Source organism: Sorex fumeus, unplaced genomic scaffold, assembly GCF_029834395.1.
Source record: "Sorex fumeus unplaced genomic scaffold, SorFum_2.1 ptg000039l, whole genome shotgun sequence".
Taxonomy (NCBI): Eukaryota; Metazoa; Chordata; class Mammalia; order Eulipotyphla; family Soricidae; genus Sorex; species Sorex fumeus.
The window spans coordinates 32,776,587-32,802,522 of NW_026606096.1; the positions used below are offsets into that span (position 1 = coordinate 32,776,587).

Genomic DNA, 25,936 nt, shown 5'->3' on the forward strand with positions numbered 1-25,936 from the left:
CTCTCCTTTCAGCTGTGGGCTTCATTTGTTCTAAATATCTGGTTGGTTTTATTTAGCATTCTTAATCATTGCTACTTGGATTTTTTTCTCTTTTTTTTGCAAAATTGTATATACAGCAGGGAGCTGGAGAGATAGTACGAGAGTTACCACCAGGGTGCTCTCCCCCCCCCCAAAAAAAAACCCTCCCAAAATTAATAATAACTGTAAAAGATTTTTTCCATGAGGAATTTCCAAGTTTGAATACTCTTTTTTTCTTTGCTTTTTGGGTCACACCTGGCAATGCACAGGGGTTACTCCTGGCTCTGAACTCAGGAGTTACTCCTGGCAGTGCTCAGGGGACCGTATGGGTTGCTGGGAATCGAACCCGGGTTCAGCCACATGCAAGAAAAACACACTACCCGCTGTGCTATCACTTCATCCCCCTCAAGTTTGAATACTCTTAAGCAAAAGTGAACTTGAGTCTCGGTCTACAGTGGAGGAATAGAAGTGAGTTGCAAGAGCCAGGAAGATCATTGCTGAGAGTTTAGTAGCTGCAGAAGGAAATCCTGGAGGTGATGACTCTGGGACCAGCTGTTGTTGGTCCAGAGAGGTTTGGAAACAGGCTGTCTTGAAAAGCTTTAGGAAGACAACAGTTGTTGATGGCTTAGGCTCTGGTGAGTGTGGAACAGGGTATGGAGACACACACTGCCTTGTGCTGGTGGCTTTCAAATCTTCGTGAAGCTGAGACTGTGATCAACAGCAAGAAGAGAACCAAAAATGGGAACAGAGAATGTATTTAAAAAATTGAGCATGTGGTAAACCATGCCAACTTAGGAATGGTGTAGTAACATATTTAAGTCAAAAGGTAGTAGGTTTCAGGATTTACGTTTCCTAGACTCTATAAAAATCCATTTTAAAGACTATGAGGCAAATCACCTTTACTTTGAAGGAAGAAGGACCTTAGGATTTTATTTGCATCAATAATAACATCATCTTACTAATGGAAATATGAGACATATTTGTTTGTTATAGGTCTCAGCGGGTAGGTAAAATGGAAACTACACAAAGTTGTAATTATAGGTGAAATGTCAAGCAGTCGGAACATAAAGTGGCCTTAAATTCACTCAGAGGTGAATTTAATAATTAGCAATTCAACTCAGTAAGAAATACATCATTCGTTTAAATAGCTAAGGAAGTTACTGTTTTTTCCTTAATCTTTGTCTCCAAACATAAGTTACTTTGAAATTACTCAGCAGTCTGCTTTCGCTGAATTTCGAACATTGAAAGCAACTTGCTTGTTCTTCGTAGCTGCGACTCAGGGGTGCATATGAGAGAATTCACCAAGGGCATCGACTAGCTGCAGAACGGGGCAGCTGACTGGGAATTGACTCCTCTCCCGTTCTTGTCTTACAGCTGGGCTCCTCCTCCTCTGTGCCTTTCACCTCTATCTTCTCTCAGCTTTTCATGACCGTGGTGGTGCCCCTCATTATCGGACAGGTAAGGTCCCTAATTCTCGCCGCTCTTTAAGATTGGATTGCGTGTTCTTATGTAACAGCCAGGAAACTGAGAGAAGGGACAGAAGAGACAGCTGGATGAAAATCCTAAGACTAAAACAAAAGGTTTTAACAGTCCCAAAATTTTTCTTTTGTTCTTTTTCTATCAGTCTGCTTCGTATGAAGCTTTTTAGATGGCCATCTATCTAGAATCCTGATTTTTTTTTTAATTTAGTATCTTATTCACAGGTAAGTAATTAGCTCAAAGACATTTAGTAGATCATTACTTTATTCTGTATTTCAACAAGATCTTGGCATTCCCTACCATTATCAGGAGCTAGTGTGTGTCTTTGGCTGATTCTTCATAGATGCCTCCAACAGCAGCAGTTAAGCTTGTGATTGTGTCTTTAACAATTAACCTGTTAGCTTTTTTATTTTGAAGGGTAGACACACCCAGCCATGCTCAGGGGTTACTCCTGATTTTGCACTCAGGAATTACTCCTGGATGCCAGGGATCGAACCCAGGTCAGCCCCATGCAAGACAGTACCCCACCCACTGTACTATCTCTCCAGCCCCTAAACCTTTTATTTTTTTTGCTTTTTTGGGGGGGGGGGGTCACACTCAGCGATGCACAGGGGTCACTCCTGCCTGTGCACTCAGGAATTACTCCTGGCAGTGCTCAGGAGACCATTTAGGATGCTGGGAATCGAACCCAGGTTGGCTACATGCAAGGCAAACGCCCTACCCACTGTGCTGTCGCTCCAGCAACCTCCCCCCCCCAAAAAAAAACCTTTCAAAACCGTTAATTTAGTTTATTGTCTCAATCCTATTCGTTCTTAAAATCCTAGAAAATGTGGTTTCCGTTATTCTTAGTGAACGAGGAAGAGTCTTCAAGTTAATAATGAACATATAATTCCAGGCATGCAAATTTCAGAACAAGTATGGTTTATCTTAATCATGGGTAGCCACAGGAGTGAAACATGAACTTTAATGCATCACTTAGATGAGTCAGTCTCAGGAAGAAGGATATTGGGAGGGTTCGGAGCACAAAGGTTTATTCCAGATTTAGTTATATCTTTGATTTGCTGTGTGACCTTGGGCAAGTTACTTAATCTCCCTTGCCCTGGGTTCATCCTCTGTTAAATACTACCGTAGTATGGTCTTAGAGGATTGTTGTGTGGATTAAACAATGCACATAAAATACAGCGGGAAGGGCAGTGGTGCTTCTCAGGGCTTAACTTCTGCCTCTGTGTTCAGAGATCTCTCCTGGAGTGACCAGCAGGAAGGGCACAAGGGAAAGGCAGGTATTGGACCCAGGTTGGCCATGTTCCAAGCAAGCGCCCTACCCACTGTCCCATCACTCTGGGCCTACATGCTGAGTCTGCAGAAGATGCTTCTAGCCAACACGTCCCCACTTCTTTTTTCCCAAGAGAGAATCCTGAGACATCACTAGCAGAGTGTGTTCATCCAGCTCTAGTCAAGGCTTGTTTCCTTTTCTGTGTGGCAAAGAAGTCTGGAGAGAATGAAAACACTCTGGGCTCTTAATAAATGGAGAACATTTGTGGGGAAAGGAATGGACTGAACTAAAAAAAGATGGAGTTTCCGTAGGGCTAGAGAGACAGTTCAGGGGTTAGAGCATTTGCCCTCTAAGTGACAGCCAACCCTAGTTTGATCCCCAGCATCACATATGGTCTCCCAAGCACCTCAAGGAGTAATTCCTGAGCATCGCTGGATGTGACCCAAAAAAGCCAAAATTAAAAAATGCCCCAAAAATAGATCCCTAAGAACCACTAAATATGACCTCCCCTTACCCCCAAAATAACACTTCCTGGAGGTGAGTACCTCTTCAGGGTGTATCAACCCAAATTTACCCACTACTTCGTGAAACATTTTCACACTTTTCTAAAGACACATGACAAAAAGAGCTGCTGTGTGAAATTTATTGTTGATGGAGATGGGAATGGTTCATGGGGCCTGGCAGGGTTCCAAGCGGTTTGTTCTGAAAAGGAGACAAGAGTCACTCAGAGGTGCAGAACAGGGAAAGGCCATTTGTTTCCCTAACGGTTATGCATGGGGGTCGCGCTGTCCCTCTGCCCACTCCTCAGCTTCCTGGTTGTTTCCTTCAGCAAGTAGCTAGCATTAAACCCGATGTGTTCAGAAGGAACAGACCCATAGGCGGGGGAGATGGAGGACCCCCAAGCCTTGCTCCTCGGCGTGTCGAGAGTCCTGTCCAGCTCTGAGATGAGGTTCTGAGTACTCAGTAGCTAAGGAAGACGCTCTTAGATTAAGTCCTGCTGCAGCTAGTGAGGTTGATTGATCATGAAAGGTTCGCCTTGGGTTTTAAATGACTTTGACTTTGGAGTTGCACTTCATTCATTTTTACTGGTTTGTCTTAGGTGGTGGTGGGAAAGGGGGAGGACATTTCCTTTAGGGATTAGGCTCATACATACATTCAGTGACCTACTGCAGTGACACCCCCCCCATGCTTAACCATTGCTCATTAAAACAATATGGGGGACAGTGTGATCCAATAACTCCTTTTATTTCCTCAAGGACTTGCCTTTGGGCAACTATCAGGTGTGCGCTACCAAACAGCAGATTCTGAAATGATCTTTTCTTTTTATTCGGTGGGGAAGGGGGCTGGGAGGAGGTTGAGCCACACCTGGAGGTGTTTGGAGGCTGCTCTTGTGTTCAGGGATCACTCCTGGTGGTGCTCAAGGGACTACCTGTGGTGTCAGGGGTCATATTAGGGTCAGTCACATGCAAGGCAAGTGCCTGACCCCTGACCCATGTCTCTGACCCTGAGGTCTTTTGGAGTGAACCTCCTCTATAGCCTTCGAATCAGCAGCTACGCCCCATAGTGACATATCAGGACATGAGACCCTCAGTGCTCCTTGAGTTTTATTTTATTTTATTTTATTTATTTGCCTGAGGAATTTGTCCTTTTTTTTTTAATTTTTATTAGTGAGACACCATGAGGTACAGTTGTAGACTATTATACAATGATTATACAATCATCAAATACCCATCCCTCCACCAGTACCCATTTCCCACCACCACGGATCCCAGTATTCATATAGTCGAAGTGACATCTGCACTTGTTTGTTCATTGCAGCACTCTCTACAGTAGCCAGAATCTGGAAAAAACCTGAGTGCCCGAGAACAGATGACTGGTTAAAGAAAATTTGGTACATTTACACAATGGAGTACTATGTAGCTGTTAGAAAAGATGAAGTCATGAAATTTGCATACTAGTGGTACTACATGGAAAGTATCATGTTAAACAAAATGAGTCAGAAATAGAGGGACAGACAGAAAGATTGCATTCATCTGGGGAACAAAAAGTAAAAAAAATAGGAGACTAACATCCTTGAGTTTTATTATCCAAAATTATTCCTCTGTTTTGTTTCTTGTTTGGGGACCACCCCTGGAGGTGCTTAGGGGCGACTCCTAGCCTCATGCTCAGGTATCACTCAGGAGGTGTTTAGGGGACCATGCAGCACTCAAACCATGCACTCCAGCCTGAAGCTCTCTCGGACCAAATCGTGTATCCTCGTCCATCAGCAGGCAACTATTCTACTTTCTTTACATTTTGACCTGAAGGGGAGGCAGGGAATTCGGGCAAAGTCCTGCGCTTTAGAATTACTGCTTCATTCCTTCAGGTTGGGATCTTGGCCCCGGCCGCACCTGGTGATGCTCAGGAGCTACTCCTGTTTGTGTTCTGGGCCATGCTGGCAGGACCACCGGGCATCCTGCATGCAAAACCTGTGTTCCATGAGCTCACTGAACTCTCTCTCCGGCCTTAGAATCATTTAAAAAAAAAAATGCAAATTCTGGGGCTGGAGCAATAGCACAGCAGGTAGGGCGTTTGCCTTGCACACGGCCGACCCGGGTTCAATTCCCAGCATCCCATATGGTCCCCCATGCACCGCCAGGGGTAATTCCTGAGCGCAGAGCCAGGTGGGACCCAAAAAGAAAAAAAAAATAGAAATTTTAATTACCACAACAGTAACTTTAATCCCAAGATCTACTTTTAAGGCTTATTCCAAAGAGTTTGAGGCCCTCTAAGCAGTGTGTCGTCCCCCGCGGTCCCCCAAAGGAACCCCCCCAAGCGTGAAGCTTGCAGGGAAGCAGCCCCTGAGCGACTCTAGGTGTGTACCCACACCAGAACAAACCAAAGGAATGGCTGTTGACCTTTACAGAACACAACTTCCCGTCCCACCCAGCACCAGTTCCTCAGCTTACTGGTGAGACTCCCTCCCTCCAGCTCCCTGGTTTCACTGACTGAGCCCTTAAGAACGGACAGAATTGAGGCCAGCACCGGGCAACACGAAGTTCACCAGAGCATCATTTATTTTGTTCTTGAGTGTCTGCGAAGGGACGCCCCGTTGTGGATTGAGCCTTTTCTGTGGCAGAGTCGGAGATGACAGAACCCCATCAGCTTTGTGAGGAGAAGTTCCCTGACCTCATTATTGCTAATGGATCATGGTAATTCAGCCTGTTGTGAAATATCATGTCCAATTATGCAGGATAATGAGTGACTCAAAATTTAATATGTCTCAACTATCGTCCTTATTAGAAGGTTTCGTCAACATCTTTCAGAAGTGGAAAGGTTTTTAAATCGGATGGTGGTTCTCTTCTACCAAGGAAAGTTTCCACCAATATACAGACAGTCCGGGTTTTAAAAATCCGATTTGATATTTGAAAAAGAAAGAATTGCTCTGTAACTTATTATTTCACCGATTCTTTTTGTAGAAAAAGTTAGGACAGGTTTATTCATTTTTTAAGTGCTAATTCTAGAATTCTGAAAGCCTGCAAATGGCATTTGTCTTTGGATTCACAAAAACTCCAGATATTCAGGGTTTGAATTATTTAAACTCCCACAACACATGCACTTTTGCTTTTCAAGCATGAGTTATAATTTAATTAAAAACTTCTGGTGCATTGCTAGCGTTTTAAATATTAATATGTTTCATGGATCACTTTCGATTATCTACCATCTTAAAATTCTTGAAGATGTCAGATTTTTAAGATTCCCAAAGTTGCACGTGGAATTATCTGTGGAGGCCAAGGGGACTGTGATAATTACACACATCCATTAGGCTCAGCAGAGGAGATAAACTTGGGGGAGGCTTAATGGGCATGTCTCAGTGACAGGTAGCAGAGAACATTTGGCGTGATTAAGGATGGATTTGAATGCAGCGGAAAATTCACTCTCATGACGGACAGCCACTGAAGTTGCGATCCAAACGTGAAATTCCCCAGAAGAGCAGTATGCCGGGGAAGCTTGGAGGTCCTCTGTGGCCACGGCCCAAGTGGCGCTCCTTCGTGTCTTTCTGCTGTCAGAGTCACTTTGTATTGCCCCAGTCAACCCTCCGTTTTGCGGCAAAGAGGCCACCTGTTGATCTCTGTCTTTCAGATCGTCCGAAGGTACATCAAGGACTGGCTGGAGAGGAAGAAGCCGCCTTTCGGGGCCGTGAGCAGCTGCGTCCTCCTCATGATCATCTATACCACGTTCTGCGACACCTTCGCCAATCCAAACATCGACCTGGACACATTAAGCCTTATCATCATCCTCTTCATCAGTAAGTGGGCCTCCGGGCCACCTTGGCACTGGTGCTCCAGTCTCCCCCAGCCCAGCATAGCGCCTGGTATTCTCTGCATTCACTCAGAGTGTGACTGTCGGCAGGAGAGCACCTTCCTTTCATATTCCCAATCCCCAGTGACCCTGGCAGGGGTGCTTCTGTTCCTTAAAAAGACACCAGCTCTCAGTTACAGCTTCATCTGCTTTGATTTGTGTGTGTGTGTGTGTGTGTGTGTGTGTTTTAATTTTTTTTTTTTTGGCTTTTTGGGTCACACCTGGCAATCCACAGGGGTTACTCCTGGCTCTGCACTCGAGAATTACTCCTAGCGGTGCTCAGGGGACCATATGGGATGCTGGATCAGACCTGGGTCAGCCACGTGCAAGGCAAACACCCTATCCTCTGTGCCATTGCTCCAGCCCCCCTTTTTTTAATTTCTAAATTTTATATTCGAATTACAATAGTCAATGATGGTTGGAGGAAGCCATAATATCTGTCAAATTCAAAAATTCTTTGGATACTTTACCTATTGGACACATGCTCACCAATTTGTTACTATAACTTTAAGCTAATCTTACCCTTTATTATGAGTTAAAGGTAGCGCTTATAATATAGGGTGCTTTTACTTTGTAGGTCTGATAATTGGTTGCATTGGCTAAAATGGGACTATTTGCCTTATGCTTTCCATTAAAATATCTCCAAAGTGCTATTGTTTTAAGAAGAGTAAAGTGCAGATAGCTCCAAGGCTCAACAGTCATCCTTTTGAGGCTGGAGCAGTGATACAGTGGGTACAGCGCTTGCCTTGCATGCAGCCGACCCACGTTTATTCCCCAGCAACCCACATGGTCTCCTGAGCACCACCAAGCACAATTCCTGAGTGCAAAGTCAGGAGTAATCCCTGAGCGTTGGTAGGTGTGTCCCCAGAACAAACAAATATGTATTTTTAAAAATCCTTTTGTTTTATTTATCTTATCAAACCAAAGGCAACTTTTGCTCATTGTAATGAAGGAAGAATGTTATCAAATGTTAGCATGAGTTGCAATCAAAAAGATAGTATAGGGATTGGGTCAGATGACTTGTATGTAGCCATCCCTGGTTTGATCCCTGGCACCCATGTGGTCCCCCAAACATCCCTGATTGTACCTCTGGAAGCACCTCAACACACCCAGGGTGTCGGGGTTGCCCCAGGCTTCTCAGACCTGTGCATTGAATCACTGGCCCAACAATCTGAGAACATTGGAAGACCCCAACTATAGATAAATATGTATTAACCCCAAATGCAATCACATTATGCTATTTGTCATAAATACCAGTAGTGCATATCAGTTCTTTCTAAAGTGAATGAATTAAAGGAACAGAATTTTGAATGAAAGGGTTTTTAGATTTCTCTTGGGGAGCTGGATTAAGAGCTGGGGACATTGTATTGAGGAATAGGTTGAGGCCCACTCATTTGGTGACAGTTGGGCAGCGTCGGTTTACTGGGTTTTGTGCCTGCGCTGGCATCTGAGGTCCCCTATGTTTCAGACAAAATGAAATCCACGAGTAACTATGCTGCAGAGTTGAGTTCTCTGGCACTAATCGAGAATCAATCTTTTTTTTCTTCTTCTTCTTCAGTATTTTCTATTCAGCTGAGTTTCATGCTCTTAACCTTCATCTTCTCAACAAGGTAAGTGATTTGGCATCTGTTGTTGCTAGCTGCCTGCAGGAAGAAGAATGTTCTCCCCTTGGCTTCTGGGCCTCCTGTTGCAGTATCTCCCCTGTCTCTTCCCCGACTGTGCCATCTGGTTCCTGCCACCCCCAAATGGAAGCAGTGGTCAAAGGCTCTGTCCTTGGCCCCTGCCTTGACCAGTCACAGCCTCTGTCCTACTGACCGAGGCTGCAGGCTTCCTGCCGTGATGATCAAGCCTGACCCTCCCTGGCCACTGTTTTTCTGCCTGCCAGCATCTTCTCCCTTCATCCTTCTCTATCTTCGTCTTGGAGAGTCCTAATTCCAGAAACTCAGCGAGGATTCATCTTTAGTCCCAACTCTGCTTCTTTGCTGTCTTGTTTCTGGAACCACCATCCCACAGAGCTCCGTAGACTATATTTTACAAGTATCTCCATCCTCCGTCGGTCACAGTTCATGTGCCTTGCTTACACTCCTGCTGCCTCTTCTCTCCCCAGACAGTTCCATGAATGTTGAACTGATCTCGTGGTTCCTGTGAATTTTCTTCTGACAATCGTTCCTAAACTTTTCTCCCCTGTGCTTATGCATTTTGCGTGGCTTCCAATAATTGAGTGTTCTTCCGATAACTTAGATAATGGCTCTTCTGTTTGGAGAGTTCTGGGGGTTTTCAAGGGCGTACTACAGGGTGAAGTTCATCAAGAGGTGAGGGTTAAGTAAAGGCCCTCCAGTCTATTTTTCCATCTGGAAACCTTGCTCACACTCACACATTCCTAACCTTTAGGTCAAGGTGAGGCTTCAGCCTCAGCTGTTCCCTGGAGAAACATCACATTTTCTCACATTACTTTGGTTCTTCCCATCCTTATTAGATTTTACTACTTAGTCCGTCTTTCCTGCTCTTACATTCTCATCCCTAAAGCAACTTCTTCTAGCAGTACTAGATAGTCAGCAGATCCTATTTGCACATTCGGTTTGAGAGAGTTTCCCCAAAGAATGTCACCACTTTGAGGCCACTGTGAGCTGGTCCTGCAAGAGTTCATAAACTAGAGAAGTGCCCTGGTAACTGTGTCCGTGGCATTGCAGAGCCGTAGTAGACAGCACTTCCACAGACAGTGACACAGTCAGGCCTCAAGAAAGAACTGAGGTTTGACTTGAATGATAAGCATGATAAACAATGGTTAACTATTTAGTGATTGCTGAGAGAGGTCTTTTATGGGAGAAGGAACCATGCAAACGTACACACACACACACACACACACACACATTTACACACATGTGCCATGAGAATTGTGAGACCATCAGAATAGAGGAATATTGGAATACTAAAACCAGCAGTAGTAATTGGAAGGGTTTCCCTTGGGCCCATTGTCCTGAATGCCAGGTGATGCCCATTTGAATGCCTCCCGGAAAGGGACCTGGTCTGTTTCTGAGACTTGAAAGAATGTTCACCAATGTATGGTCGGGTCTCAGAGTAGGAGAACCTGAGGACCTTTCAACTGATTGTGAACAGTCTTAAAACCTATTGACTGGTGTCAGTGGAAACATCCCCCCACCTCACCCCCGCTTGTGGTTGTGATTTTGGAAGAGTGAAGCCTGAAGCCATTAGGTCAGAATAAAAAATGGGGCCTCTCTGGGATAAGCAGGAGTTATTTTCAAGTAATCTTTGCAAATGGTTGTTTAGGTTACTTGAGAAGAGCCATTCACCTGTCTCCGGAAGTGGGACTCAGGCTATATTATATGTATATGTATATATATATATATATATATAGAGAGAGAGAGAGAGAGAGAGAGAGAAGGAACCATGCAAACGTATACACACACACACACACACACACACACACACGTGCCATGAGAATTGTGAGACCATCAGAATAGAAGAATATTGGAGTATTAAAACCAGCAGTAGTAACTGGAAGGATTTCCCTTGGGCCCATTGTCCTGAATGCCAGGACAATGTTTATATATATATAAACATCCATCCCAGAGTGTAGAATGAAGCACAGCTCGGCCACTCCTGGGATTGCAGAATAGGGAGGTGAGAGGGTGAGCATAACTAGATGGATTAAAACTGAGAACATTCCACTCGGACTGGACTGGACTCGTACAAGGTCCTACATTTGGGTCCCTTCTCTTCTGCCTTCAGTCCAGCTCTGTCGTGGTTCAGATGTTCTTGCCCCATGGTGAGACATGCGCATTATTTAATCAATAACAGAAAATGGAGCAGCTGGAATGACTCCCCTGGCCAAGTGGTGGCGTGGCCCACAAATAGTTCATTAAAGCTGGGAGATTTCCAGCTGGACATAATTTATACAATAGCTTTTGCTTTAGTATCTTTCACTGTGTCAGCCAGACCCCCATGGTGCCAGAGATGTTACTGGAGGGATGAAAGATCCGAGGTTTGTTGAAGCTGCTCTACTCCGGGAACTGCACTAAGGAGTGTGCACGATTATTTTGTAAAAGTAGGACAGCAGAGACCATGGTCCCCAGAGATCTAGTTGCTGTTTTGCTCATAAAGACCCATTTAGAGGGTTTAGCTTAGTGACTTACCTCAAATCAAATCATCATCTTTTATTAATGACCCCCAAATCAGCGGCAAATAGTATCTTGACTCCACTTCCATTTGACATTTTCCAAAATGGCCCTCCTTTTTCAAGTGCACGAAAACATTTCAGTGACTTTTAAGACCTGTAACTCATGTTTAGGTTGGGGATTAATAGACATGTTCAATTGGAGTCTTGAATCCAAACACAACCAAACAATATGCCACTCATGCCAAGAGTTTGCACTGAGACCCACTAGGGTCGAACTGTGCTGAGTTTCATTTCTTTTCCTACTATTTGTTCCTTCCTGCTCAGATAGAATAAATTTTGCCTGTGGCGGGAGGTGGGAAAGAGGGAAGATACTCATATTTTTCTTAGTAATTTGGTAAGAAACGAATCCAGATACATAGAAAGACCAAAAAAAAAAGTCATTATGGAAATCAGTCTATTTTTACTGAGAATGCTCTAGGCAGAGGAAATTTCGGATAGGCCAAGGCTACAAGCCCGCCTCCCTGCAACACACCTCTAAGTGCTTTTCATTTCTAAGCTTTAGTCACCTATAACCGTGTCATTCTGGTGTCTGGCAGGAGTACCCCTTTAAAATGCATTTGAGAATTATTATACTTTTATCTCTCTGCAGAATCATGCCAGGGTTAAAAAATCCCAAATCTGGAGTCAGGCAGGCTTGAGTTTCCATCTATTTTAATACCTCAGTAATTGTTGTCATTTTCCTCGTCCAAAAGATAAAGATTGTCATACCTATTTTGTCAGGTCACTTGAGATTTATTATATATTGAAAGCCCTGGCATACAGTAAGTGCTCATTAATAAATGTTAGCCTCTGTGAAATATGTATCACATAAAAATAATTTACTGTTTCAAAAGCTAGTAATGAAAGAGAGAGTTAGCATTCCTACTCACTTTTGAGGTTTTCCTCTGTCGGTTTTTAAGACAGGGAGTGGATTCGTAAAACCAGGACTCACTCTCTGCAGTGACCTGGGATTCCTATAGGAGTCTCTCAGATTTTATATTTCCTAGTGTCGAAATTATCTTAGAAAAAAGAAAGACGGACCAGAGAGATAATACATGGCTGACCCAGGTTTGATCCTCAGCACCCTATATGGTCCCCTCAGCCCAGCCAGGAATGATTCCTGAGAGGGCAGAGCCAGGAGTAAGCTCTGAGCTCAGACAAGAGTGCCCCCCACCCCAAGAAAAGAAAAACAAACCTTTAAGGAAAAGGAAGAAAACAAATGTCAAGTGCTTGTATTGGGCCTTTTCATAGGGCCTTAGGGCTGGAGCGATAGCACAGCGGGTAGGGCGTTCGCCTTACAAGTGGCCAACATGGCCGACCCGAGTTCGATTCCTCTGCCCCTCTCGGAGAGCCCGGCAAGCTACCGAGAGTATTCGATATGCCAGACACAGTAACAACAAGGTCTCCAATGGAGACGTTACTGGGCCCGCTCGAGCAAATCGACGATCAACGGGAGGGCCTTTATCCTTCTCAGGACACCTTTAGCCAAGTGTCTCCACAGAGCCTGGGCTGGGAGTGTGACTCCGGAGGGCAGTACAGACCTGGGAGGCAACTGAGTCACAGAGCTCTGGCTAACTCGAGTGTCAGAGCTGAAGACGAATGAGGCTGTGCTCTGCACCACGCCAAGATGAAACACAGGTCCAGAGGTTAGCGTGGGGAAGCACAGGACGGGGACATTTCTTCCTCAGAAGTAGTGGGTTCAGACGGAACATTCTCCAAGGAGCATTCCTGTTCCACATTCTGTGATTCCACGACTAAAACCTTCTGACGTGTTCTCCCTCTGCGGGCACTGCCAGGGAAGGCGAAATAAATATTATGTGGAACGCATTGATTGAAAGGTTTGTAAGAGAATAAAAAAAAAGACCAGTGGGGAAGAAAAGGAAATAAACCCCTCCAGGGAAGCCCAAGTGATCAAAAGGATTATAAAAAACAACAGGATAAAAGGAAAATCAATATTAAAAAGAGTTGGAAAATAAATAGTAATGCGATTCCTTTCAAGAAGGCAAGCAGACACAATAGACATGTTAGTCGCTGAAAGTAATTACAGTCTTTCCCACTTACTCACGGCTCACAGGATGCTGGTTGCTGCCTGTCACCCCGACTTTCTGGCATTAGCCCCCCACCTCCCGCCCCCTGCTTCCCTTAGAGACCCTCTCAGTCAGTTCTGTTTAAATGGAACGCTGCCTATGACCTTACACCTTCCCTTCCGTCCTGACCTTCTCCACAGACACGGCCTTGGTGTCCCTCGCTCTCAGGCAATGTTCCAGCTCCAGTCAGGCTAGTTCCTCAGGGTAGGCCTGCCTTGATCTCACCCCCAAAAAGTGCCAGCCAGCAAGTCCTCCCATGACCTTTTCAGCACATTCCTGGGGTTTTTAGCTTGTCAGCCACACCAGTCCCATCAGCCTTCTTGGCCAGAGAGATTTGACACCTTTAGACCACACTCAGACCCAGGAAAGTGCAAGTTCCTGAGCAAAACAACGTTTACCAGAGGAGTGTGTTGTTGGACCCACTTGGAAGAAAACCAAATTGTTGATCGAGGACCATGAAGACGGGAAAGGCCTTTGTGTTGTTCCTTGTTCCCCAAGCGCCTCTGAAGGGCGGGCCCCAAACTAGGCGGCCGGTGCCTGAGTTCTGCCAGCACCTGTGGGCATTCACCCCTGACTCTTCATTCTCTCATCGTCAGCTCACTTGGTCCCCAGCCCACCTCTTTCAAGTTTTCCTCAGCTCTCAGTCCCTGGGCCTCACTGCTACCTCAGCCTCTCAGTGAGGAGCGACGCGCCTGACACTTCACAAAGGAAGGAAACTTCCCCACAGAAAGGGCCTTCACCTTCTCGTTCCCTGACTGGAATGGTCCATATTTTTCACTCGGTGTGTCTCCTCTTGCTTCAGGCCCACCGACTGTAGGCAACGCTCCCCTCCGACTCACCCTGCAAGCTGGTTCTCTTGAGCATCTCTGACGACCTGGTTTCCTCAGTAGATTCCGTTGGCTTCCTCTCCCTTCACCTCCCTCTCCCGCATCCCCAATGCAGCATCCCCAATGCCCCACAGTGTCTCCTTCTCGCCAGATTTCTTGAAATCACGGTCATCCCCCCCCCCTCACCACACGGCAGACTGGCCCCCCATGAACATCCACCCTGCCCCTCTTCTTCGCTGACGTGTCAGTGCCCTCCTCACTCGTGTTTGCTCAGTTCCTGGTTTTTCTTTCCCCCTGCCTGTTTCAAAGCAACAATAGCAATCCAGGTAATAAAAGTCACTGAGCATTTGCCATGTGTCCATTTCAGATCCAACATTGACCTTTTTCCTCACAAGGACCCTAAGAGGTAGATAGCAATTTTTTTTTTAATCTAAACAAAGGATGGTCTGGCTTTAAGTGCAGGTGTATTTAGGCCCCTGGACAGTGACACACCTTCCTCCTCCCTTCTGCCCTCCTGCTCAGCGCCCCTCATCCCACCCTCACAGGTTCCATGTCTACTGCTCACTGTTGCCCCAAGGCCTTCACGGGCTCCCCTTCATCTTTCCGAGTCCACAGCCGTGTCTTGCGCACAAGGCAGCCTGAAGCAGCCGCTCCTCACTCTCCCGGGCTGCCCAGCCCTGACCTAAAACTCACCTCTGCCCTTCCTCAGCCTGCTTGGTCGCTCTTTGCTCAAGAAGGATCACCACATGCCTACCATCTCCCCCTCCTCCCCTGCCGGTTAAGGCTCATCCTTTCCCCTATGCCAAACCTTCCCCATCTCTCTCTCCCTCTCTCTCTCCCCTCTCTCCTGTTGCTCTTCCTGTCTCTTCTTTTCTCCCTCTCTCTCTATCTCCCTTTCTGTCTCCCTCTCCTTCTCCCTCCCTCCCTCTCTTCCTGTCTCTCCCTCGACATCTCTCTTCCTTCACTCCCTCTCCCTTTCCCCTCTCCTCTCTTCCTCTTTCTCCTTCTCTTCCTCTTCCTTTCTTCGCCTTCCTGGATCTTTTCTCCTCTCGCCGTTGCACTTCCAGAACTTTACATAGCTCCTGCCACTTGAACAAGCTGGAAAAAGAGAAAAGGAATATGCTACAGCTAGTGCCAGTGTTAAAGTGTAAGATAAGAGGGGGGAGCCAGAGAGGTGGTCTTACTCTATTCAAGGGATACACATCTGCAGGGAATCCTTATCTGATGAAGGTCCTGAAAAACTGAGGTTTGAAAAGTTGTTAGCAACAAAAGGCAGCCCAATAAAGGGAACCAGAACAGAAAAAAGCTGTTCATGAAATTAGTTAAAAGAAAGTTGTGGAGGCCAGAGCGATAGTGCAGCAGGTAAGGTGCTTGCCTTGCACACAGCCAGCCAAGGTTTGGTCCCTGGCATCCTACATAGTCCTCTGAGGACTTCCAGTATTGATCCCTGAGCACAGAGCTAGGAATAAGCCCTGAGCATCACTGGCCCCAAACGAAACAGAACAGAACAAAAAAAAAAAAAAAGAAAGAGCAGGAGGTTAAACGACTGTTTAAACAAGGCCAAAGAGTAATGTAATCTTTTCTTGACATATGTGCAGGGAAGTGTCTAAAGTCCAACAGTGAGTATATGGTGTGCAGTCTGTTTAGGGGAGATTTTTTTGTCTAAGGGAAAGTTGCAACCAAGGATAATATTACTCACGAGAATCTCTTTGATTAGAGACCCTTTAAAAATTGGGTAGCTTATTCTATCTGCAGCTCCATCCAGTGTGGACAAGTACTAGGAAACACTTGCTCAATTGTTTGTTCAAGTTCAGGGCAGAGAACGAATAGACTCATTATACCTTCAAACCCCAGTTCTGCAAGAAGGGATCATTTCTAACAGAACAAGGAGACAATGGTAATAATTACATTTCTAACCTCTGTGACTTCTGGGCCTCTCAATCTTTACATTCTAAAATAGGGAGGATAAATTTATGTTCACCAGCACTGACCCCTCCCTAGGACACTGAATGAATTTTACCTAAGTGAAAAAAAAATTTTATGTTTAAGATGTCATATAGCACTAAACACAGGCCATTAAGAACCTAGGTACAGGAGGCAGACCTAAATTAAATCCTGGCCTTGTCATTGAACGGTGACAGCACTCTGGATAAGTTAGTGGCTTCTCTTTGCCTCAGTTTCCTCATCTGCAATGAGGTCTGCTGTTTCCCTGTGGGGTTGTTGTCTTCACATGCGAAGACTTCAAAGAATATCTGCTCCACAAATGATACTATGTGTGTATGCATATACATCACGGGCAGAGCCCGGCAAGCTCTCTGTGATGTATTCGATATGCCAAATACAGTAACAATAACAGGTCTCATACCCCTGACCCTGAAAGACCCTCCAATCGTTTGGAAAAGATGAGTAAGAAGAGGCTGCTAAAATCTCAGGACTGGGAGGAATAAAGATGTTACTGGCGCCCGCTTGAGTAATTCGACAATCAAGGGGATGACAGTAATACATATACATAGTTTTTTTTTTCTAGGTCATAGGATGTTAAGTCTTTGCTCATACCCCACATATATATATCATATATGCCATATATATATCATATATACCATATATATATCTCAAATATATGTCTGCTGCAAAGAATATATTGTTCCTTGAGGGAAACATCTTTTGGGATTTACATTAACTCTTTCAAGTGACAAACAGGTTAATAGCAAGGCATGACTTTGACATGGGTAAGAATAATTCTTGCTGCCTGATTTTCAGAAATTCCCGCATCTTTGCAATCTAACAGACGCCCTCACCTCTCACATTTGGAAAGTGTCGCTTTGAAATATTCGGGTCAATGTCTTTGAAATGATTCCCTAAAAAAGAAATTCCAGTAGACATAGCATTGTTTCTGTCACCAAGAGTGATCAAAGAGACATTCAGATGAAGGTAGGTACCACATTGGACTTAGGATGTTACTTAGGATTTTCTAATACAAGTATTTTATATTTAACAAAGCAAATACTTTGTTTGCCCCTAGGAATAATTCGGGTTTCACACCAGCAGACACTGTGGCTATCATTTTCTGTTCTACACACAAATCCCTCACATTGGGTAAGTGATTCACAGAATTCAAGACCAGCTTCCTATTAAGAACAGTTGATAATTCTGAAATTCATTCTTCAGATTCAGTGGAATGGGGTATTGTCCTTTTTTTTTTTTTTTCCGTAAAGACCAACAGCAAAGTTAGGAGGGGTCATTGTTTTTAAGTATCTTCATTTGATTGAATTACTTTTTGAGGACCTCAATATAATAACATAGGATTTGTCTTCATTGATAATCATGTCTTTTGATTCTCCTCAAAGTGGTTCCATGTAGAATGTTCACATTTACTAGCAAGGATTAGGAGAAGGGAGTGGATTGGGATTGATGCTTTGGGGTGCGAGGCGAGGGGGGCGGGGAGAACTGGCAAAAACTTAGCCTTAGAGGCTCTAGAATTAAGCCAAGGAAATAGTAACTGGTTTTTGGAATCTTGAAGTCGGTAAAGAGTAATATTGACACTTTTACTTGCTATAGGCATTATTTTATTTGAGTTTTTTGTTTGTTTGCTTGCTTTCTGGGTCACACCCAGAAATGCACAGGGGCTACTCCTGGCTCTGCGCTCAGGAATTACTCCTGGCGGTGCTTGGAGGACCATATGGGATACTGGGAATAGAACCTGGGTCAGCCATCACAAAATCACAAATCATCCTGTTATTCATCGATTGCCTCGAGCAGGCCCCAGTAACATCTCCTTCATCCTAGCCCTGAGATTATATTCAAGGCTCTTTAGGAGAATGAGACCCATCATTCTCAGCCATGTGCAAGGCAAACGCCCTACCAGCTGTGCTATCGCTTCAGCCCCTATTGACGTTTATTTTAAAGTTTATCTCAAGCTGGTCCATTATTTCTTTAAAGAAACACTTGACAATTTAGTTATCAGTTTAAATACTTGGTCAGTGTACAAAAAATAGTCCAAGACAAATCCTGTTGCTTTATCCATAGTGGCATTAGCCCCATATCCTATTCCGGTATCTGGAATCTATGTTTTTTAGTCATTAAAAGAAAGTAGCATTAATGAAATGACGTCATTCCCAGGGGTCCTGGGCATATGGTGGTAAGAACACCAATGGAAAACGCTTTGCACATTGGTCTTTCCCTCACAGCCGAGAATGAAGAATCCTTATGTTGTCTGTCTACTCACGTTTCCTTAATATGAGATAGTTTGCAATGTTCTTAGGGCATTTGCCTTACAAGCGGCCAACGTGGCCGACCCGAGTTCAATTCCTCCGCCCCTCTCAGAGAGCCCAGCAAGCTACCGAGAGTGTCTCGCCCGCACGGCCGAGCCTGGCAAGCTCCCCGTGACATATTCCATATGCCAAACACAGTAACAACAAGTCTCACGATGAGATGTTACTGGGCCCGCTCGAGCAAATCGATGAACAATGGGAGGACCATGACCGTGACCGCTCTTATTAAACCCTAGCATATTTGTCTGATCATTTATAGGTAAAGGTAAAGGCCCTCCCGTTGATCGTCGATTTGCTCGAGCGGGCCCAGTAACGTCTCCATTGGAGACTTTGTTGTTACTGTGTCTGGCATATCGAATACTCTCGGTAGCTTGCTGGGCTCTCCGAGAGGGGCGGAGGAATCGAACTCGGGTCGGCCATGTTGGCCGCTTGTAAGGCGAACGCCCTACCCGCTGTGCTATCGCTGATCATTTATGGTTTGGAAAATAATATTTATTTCTGGAAAAAGTCTTTAAGAAGCAGTTTTGTAGGAGAGAGGAGGCAGGGGGGAGAGGGACAGCCTGCTATCGTTGTAGTATGCCTCTTTGCTTCTCCTCCTCCTCATCAAATGGAGTTGAAGGGGTTGTGGGGATAACTCTTGGCTGCTTATGTTCTGACCCGGCACAGATCACCTCACCTTCCTGCACCTGAGCTTCCTCCCTAGTGAAGTAAGGACAGAGAACCACTTGCTTTGCCATGTGGTTGGAAAGGTGAGAACTACAGTTTGTGAAGAGCAAAGCATAGGGCTTGGGCGTGAGAGGTAATCATGTTTGATGCTTAGTACCTGACAGAAAGAGTTCGCTGATCCACTGTCCATCACTACAAGGGCCTCAGGGAGAGCTCACCTACACAGCTCGTGTGCTTTCTCACACAGGAAGTACTCTCTAAGTTGTAGCTGTTGAGGGGCCAGAGCGATAGTACAGTGGGGAGGGCATTTGCCTTGCGTGCTGCCAACCGGGGTTCAATCCCCGGCATCCCATTTGGTACCCTGAGTACCACCAGTAGTAATTCCTGAGTGCAGAACTAGGAGTAACCCCTGTGCATCTCTGAGTATGAACCAAAAAAAAAAAATTGTGACTGTTGATAGATTTTATGAACTAATAATCTAATAGGAGTAGTTATGACTGATTATAACAAGTCTGCTGGCCATATCTTGTAGCTTTTTTTGTTTGGTTGCTGTTGATTTGGGAACCATACCTAGTGATGCTCAGGGCTTCCTCCTAGCTCTGCTCTTAGGAATTAGTCCTGGCAGTGCTCAGGGGACCATATCAGGTGTCAGGGATAGAACCCAGTCAGCCACAAACAAGGCAAGCATCCTCCCTGCTGTATGTCTCTCGGGCCCATGCATTGTATAGTTTTTCATACAAGTAGGCATTAGTTTTTTTCCTCAGAGAAACACTCTTGGCACCTCTTTCCCATGTGGTTGTGGTGATGTGGTGTCCACTCGTTTCGGGTCTCCTGTAAAGTAAGGCGCTGTGGCTAGGTGGCAGAGTACATGCCTGCATGTGTGAGGCCCTGGGTTCAATCCCCAGCAATGTCAGAGAGAGAGAGAGAGAGAGAGAGAGAGAGTAGGAAGGGAGGGAAAAGGGAGGGAGAAAGGAAAGGAGGGAGGGAAGGAGGGAGGGAGGGAGGGAGGGAGGGACAAAGGAGACCAGATGTCCAGGGTCCGATACACAAGAAGCCTGTGTCTGCGAATACAGGCTGTGCTGCCCCTGGCATGTGCCCAGTGCTGCCAAAGACTGTTGAACCCATCGGCCCAGGGACGTGCTGAGTCAGGAACATCACAGGGGCTGGTTGGTTTCTTTCTCTGTGAGGTTCTGTGCTGGACCAGACCCCGGAAAGAAACCAAGAGCTCTGTGCCCAAAGCCCGCTGCGGTCCAAGATTGTTTTCTAGAAGCAGAATCCCTGCCCACACCATCTGTGTGTCCACGTTCTTCTCAGCTTTCTCAGTACTGAAAGCCCCTCTGTCCCGAACGCTTTCTGGAAGCTCTTTTCAGGCCAGCAAGGAACGCTGCACAGAAGCAACCGTCTACTGAGAAGGCCTGGATGAGGGAGGGTTCGGGGGTATTTTTATAGTGTTTGCCCTCTCGCCCTCTGAGATAGTCATAAAAGGAAGATTCTGAGTAGCCAGGCGAACCCCGTGTGGTAAAACTTGTACTTTTCCCATGACCTGTGGCGTGCAGGCAAACCCTCAGGAAGCTGTGAAGCTGGTGCTCCCTCCCTCGTCTGCCCCTGGGCTGTTCTGGGCCGCTGCTTCCTTAGCTCTGAGATCAGGGATGTCACCTTGGGCTTTGCTCCCGCACCCTCCCTCCTAAAGGCCGTGTCTGAAATATTCTCTTTGCTGCCTCTGCTCCGTCAGAGGTGGCACAGGACCTTCTTGTCTCGGGATCACACAAGCTTCTCTCTGTAGCCCAGGCAGAATGTCCCTGTCCAGCCTTAGAGATTCACCAGATCCGTTTCCTCCTCAAAACCCACCGCAAGTGTGCCCCACCCCTGGGCTGCTGACCGGTCCCCTGGGAAGGCCGGTAGCCAGCTCACAGGACTTCTCACCTGCCCAGAGACCAAGGACATCACCCCAGGCATCATCCAGAACTCATGCTCCAGAAAGCAAGAGGAAATGTCAAGGGTCACTCGGAAATCAGCCCTCTCACCAAGATGAAAAATAACCCGTTGTAATTCTCTCTCTCTCTCTCTCTCTCTCTCTCTCTCTCTCTCTCTCTCTCTCTCTCTCATTGGGAATAGATCCCTATGCCTTTTGCAGTCGTGGTCTAGTATTCCTTCTAGAGATCTCTCACACCTCACACATACGCTCCCCTCAGGTACAACACGCTAACACACAGGCCACGGTTGTCCCTTCTGCTCTGTAAGACCCAATCCTCTCCAGCCAAGTGGCGCTTGTGTCATTAGTGGACCCATGGCGGAGACGGGCTCAAGCTGCCTCCTGCACACTCCCTCTCTCCTGCCCGGCCACTCCGTTGGCGTTATTGTTCTCGCTCACCCCTGTCCCCGTCCCTCCCGTGTCCGCGCATCTACACACACGCTGGATTTGATTCATGGCTTTTATTAGTGCCTTTGCCATTGATTGATTAGTTCTCCGTATTAGTACTTTTTCTATTGATTGATTGCAGATGAAGTGACTATTTGACCTTTAATTATGAGGCTTCCTATTGAAGATGACATTGAGCTATGGCTTCACATAATCCATCTGGAAAGCCTGACGTGATGCCATTCCCTGGAGTTCATTCAGGAAGGAAGGGGGGGCGGGGGCGAGGAAGGGCAGCCCGGTCACTGGGGTGCGCCTCAAACAGCACCCCGGGCTGGTCTGCTCCGCCAGAGTTTCTGCTCCGGGTTGAAGGTAATTTGATATTCGCTCAAGACAGCATCCCTTGCTGGGGGCAGCGGGGTGACTTGAGAACCACAAGCTCTCCCAGACCATCCCCCAGTTTTAGGGTGCTGTTTGTACACATTTTACAGTGCCGAGGATAAAGGGCTGTGTCCTCGATATTAATGCCTCGCTGCACAGACACTTCATCGGGAAAGAAATTCAAATACAATTTAATCCAGGGGCCAGAGAGATAGTACCGCGGGGAGGGCACTTGACTGGCACACACCCGACCCAGGTTCAATCCCCGGAACCCCATTTGGTCTCCTGAGCCCACCAGGTGTGGCAAAACGAACAAAAAAATAATCATTATAAGACTATTTTGTTCTTCTTTTTGTTAGGTCCTGGGTATCCAAAGAACTGGGTTTCTCTAGAATTCTGCGAGATGCAGAGAACCTCTCCTGCTTCCTGAAGGAGAATGCCTCCGAGTGTTCGCAATCCCCGGCATTATGCTCAGTTTGCTTTTTGTGTTTTAAATGGGAGCATGTTCTCTCTGAGCATTGCCTTCTCTCTCGTTGGCCGTCTGTTGATTCCAGCCCATGGGCAGCAAAAGTCTGTGGCAGGTTCATCTTCACAAAGACACTAGACTGGAGGAATGGGACGTAAATGTTCAGTAGCATGGGCTGGAGCGATAGCACAGCAGGTAGGGCGTTTGCCTTGCAAACAGCCAACATGGCCAACCCAAGTTCGATTCCTCCGCTCCTCTCGGAGAGCTCGGCAAGCTACCAAGATTGTCTCGCCCGCACGGTAAAGCCTGGCAAGCTCCCCGTGATGTATTCGATATGCCAAACACAGTAACAGTTGTCACAATGGAGACGTTACTGTACCTGCTCGAGCAAATTGATAAACAATGAGAGGACAGTGACAGTGACAATGACAGTATGTCCTGAGCGGCGCTTCTAAAAAGCCCACTCTTCTCTGGTCACGGAGGGGCATCGTGCACAAAGGCCCACGTGGGCAGCTACTCTTGTCTTGTTCTTATGAACTTATAGGTGCAGTTCCAGGGTGGATGGTGACAAGAAACTGCATGAAGCAAAAATGATGCAGCCTTTCAGGAGACATGGGGATCTGGGAGGAATAGGAGGGACACACCTGCACCTAGGCCAGCGCAGGGGCCTGTTCTCTCACCCAAAGCTGGAACACATCACTCAATTCCTGTTAGGGCTGTTTCCTCAACCGCCAAAGAGGGAAAGAGGAGCTGCCACCGAGTGTTCCGTCCCTCTGAGTCTGAGTCTGTGTCTGTGTGTTCAATGGCTGGCACTGCCATGCTAGAAGGTAGGGAAGTTCTCCGTCAGGTGTGAAAGGAAGAGTTCTTTTTTGTTTAATTGAATCATCATGAAATACACAGTTACAAGGTTGTTTATGATTGGGTTTCAGTTATACCCATTGTTCCAACACCTCCTGTTCTTCACCCTTCACCAGTACACGTTTCTCACCACCATTGTCCCCAGTTACCCTCCCACCACCAACCATGCCCCAATACCTACATGGCAGGCGGTGCGCTCTCTCTCTCTCTCTCTCTCTCTCTCTCTCTCTCTCTCTCTCTCTCTCTCTCTCTCTCCCTCTCTCCCTCCCTCCCTCCCTCCCTCCCTGTCTTCCTTTGGGCATGATGGTACTAAAATGTTATCATGTATATCCCTTTACTTCCTTTCAGCACTCAGGAAGGAAGAGTTCTTGTTGAAAGGAACAACTTGCCCATTTTCAAGAATACTGAAGGATTACCTGCAACTTAGGTTGAAAAGACCATTTAACTGCATCCGTGCTGTTTTCTCAAGAGCAACTAGAATTGAACAATGAAAGTTTTTCCTTTTGGTTACCTATGATTCTACTTGGCACATAAAGAGTATTCTCTTAATGGGGCCAGAAAGAGAGTCCAGAGAGTGGGATGTTGCCTTGCGTGCGACTGATCCAGCTTTCATCCCCTGAGTACCACCAGTGTGCCCCCAGACAAACAAAGAGTATTCGCTTAATAAAATCCCCAACAGCTGGGAACATTTTGATCAAGCACTTAACCCTCCAAGTCCCATTGCCTGAATAAAACCTGAGTATTATTAGCAGGTCAGTCATTATTATCTTATTTGCATACAAAAGAAATGGATGGTAGAAAAAAACTCATAGATCCTCCTCCAGATTATATGACAGATTATATTCCAGGCCTCCTAACTTCCAAAACTGTTAGATGAAAGCCCTCCCAGGGGTAGGCAGGGGTAGGGACTGGGCGGGGGGGGGGGGGGGGGGGGGAGTGTTGTTTTTACTTTTAATTGATTTATGTTGTGGTCACACCCAGTTGGCTAAGGTCAAACCCAGGCCTCCCACATTCAACTCTGATGTGAAAACACTTGGGAGCACAGAAGTAGTTACCTGATTCCGAGTGTTACCGTTGTGTAATGTCAGTGTGGCTTAGAGTAGTCTTAGTGCTTGCAAAAGAAATTACCTCTGATTACACTGTAGGTTATAGGACAGTTTAAAGTACGTGGTATCAGTCATGGTCCCCCCTGCATGTTTGTTTCAGTACTCCCGATGGTAACCTGCTCTTTCATTTCTTTATTTATTAACAAAAACATATAATCTGCTCAAAGTGAGTCTGAGGAATGCAATCCTCACTCAGAATCACAGTGCCATGTGGCAAGGAACTATGAAAGCAGAAATAAGAATCGTGTATAAAGACGAAATCGGAAGTTTTGGTCTGTGGAGTACAGCCATAAATATATTTCTGTCCTACAGTTTGCTGCTGGAGCTGCAGTTCTGTGAGGGAAGACAGTTGAGGGACCTCTGCCACGAGGCAGAGCCTGAAACACTCCCTTGAAGTCACAGTCCTGCTAAGATTCTCTCGTCAGGCTGAAGAACAGTGTAGGGAGCGGGATAAGGGAGGTGCCTCTTTCTCAATCCAGCCCCAGAAAGAAAGCAAGTTCTCTCAAAGCAAGGCTCTTGTGCTCTGTGGAGACGTGTTCCCTTCTCTTGCTTTGCATTTTTTTAAAATTTTGAATCTGGTGTCATTGCAGGCATCCTAGATTTGCATCAGAATCGGAGAAGTCCCCACACTCTAAGCAGCAAGGGTTATAACACCCCACCCCCACCCCCATAACACGTCTCCTAATGATGAACTGGTCGCCTCATAGGCTCACACTGGGCTAAGGGCTTGTTGCGTGAAGTAACTGACTGCTCCCAAAGGCAGAGAAGAACCAGAGGGAGGCTCACTCCCTGACCAAGCCTGTGAGGGCCCCAGGAGGAGGGTAACTCTGAGGTAGCTGATGTCACCTCCGCTGACTTGCTGCAGTCAGCCCTGTTCTAGTTTTAACGTTTTGTTTTGTTTTGTTTTGTTTTTTTCCAATTTGTTCAGTTGGTTGGTTTGATAGTGGGTTTGGTTCTGGGGCCAGACCCCTCAGTGTTGAGGGTTTACTCCTGGCTCTCTGCTCAGGCGTCACTCCTGGAGGGACCCGAATATCCAGGGTAATGCCAGGCAACAAATCAGATCCGCAGCAATAAAGGCCCTACCCATTGCACTTTCTCTCTGGCCCTGGGAGACTCTTCATTCCACGGCACCCTATCTATTGCCAAGGGAAAAGACCCTCTTGCTATCAGAAGGGGCTCCAAAGAGAAGAATCCTGCTCATCAGCACTCAGCTGAGACGTCCCAGTCACCCCACACCTCTGAAAGAAAAAGAAGGTGCCAGAACAAGCGAGAGGCACTCCTCCACGTAGGGAGCTTGTCCTTCCCGCCTCGCCCGCGCCCTGCACGGGAGCCGTGGTCCTGGGGCCCTTCCCCGGGGCTTCCCGTGGCGTGTCCCTGCGCCCCGAGCGGGAGCTTGTTTATTATTGTTCTGATTAATATTGAGGAAGTTCGCCCCGAGCAGTACCAACGCACATCACACAGCCGCGCTGCTGACGGTGTTTGAAGTGAAGAATCGCACCCAGGAGAGCGCATCCGCTTGAAGTCGCTCTCCCCGTCCCCGCTCCCAGACAGGGATGGATGAATTGCATCTGTCACTCGGGTGTCGCATCTCTCCAATTATTTATCTGGTCCCGTCTCTTCCCCGCAGTCC

The 25,936-nt window shown here is 46.4% G+C and overlaps 1 protein-coding gene across 3 annotated transcripts in view; it reads left to right on the plus strand.

Annotated features, from left to right (window-relative positions):
- SLC10A7 (solute carrier family 10 member 7) overlaps window positions 1–25,936 on the plus strand; it is a 212,532-nt gene that overhangs the window by 176,953 nt on the left and 9,643 nt on the right. For 2 of the 3 annotated variants that reach the window (XM_056119048.1, XM_056119049.1), the window contains 4 exons: window positions 1,393–1,476; window positions 6,893–7,058; window positions 8,670–8,721; window positions 17,225–17,298. In XM_056119048.1, the coding sequence (XP_055975023.1) occupies window positions 1,393–1,476; window positions 6,893–7,058; window positions 8,670–8,721; window positions 17,225–17,298 (376 nt within the window). The remainder of the gene's footprint in view (window positions 1–1,392; window positions 1,477–6,892; window positions 7,059–8,669; window positions 8,722–17,224; window positions 17,299–25,936) is intronic. The other variant, XM_056119050.1, reaches the window with a different exon arrangement.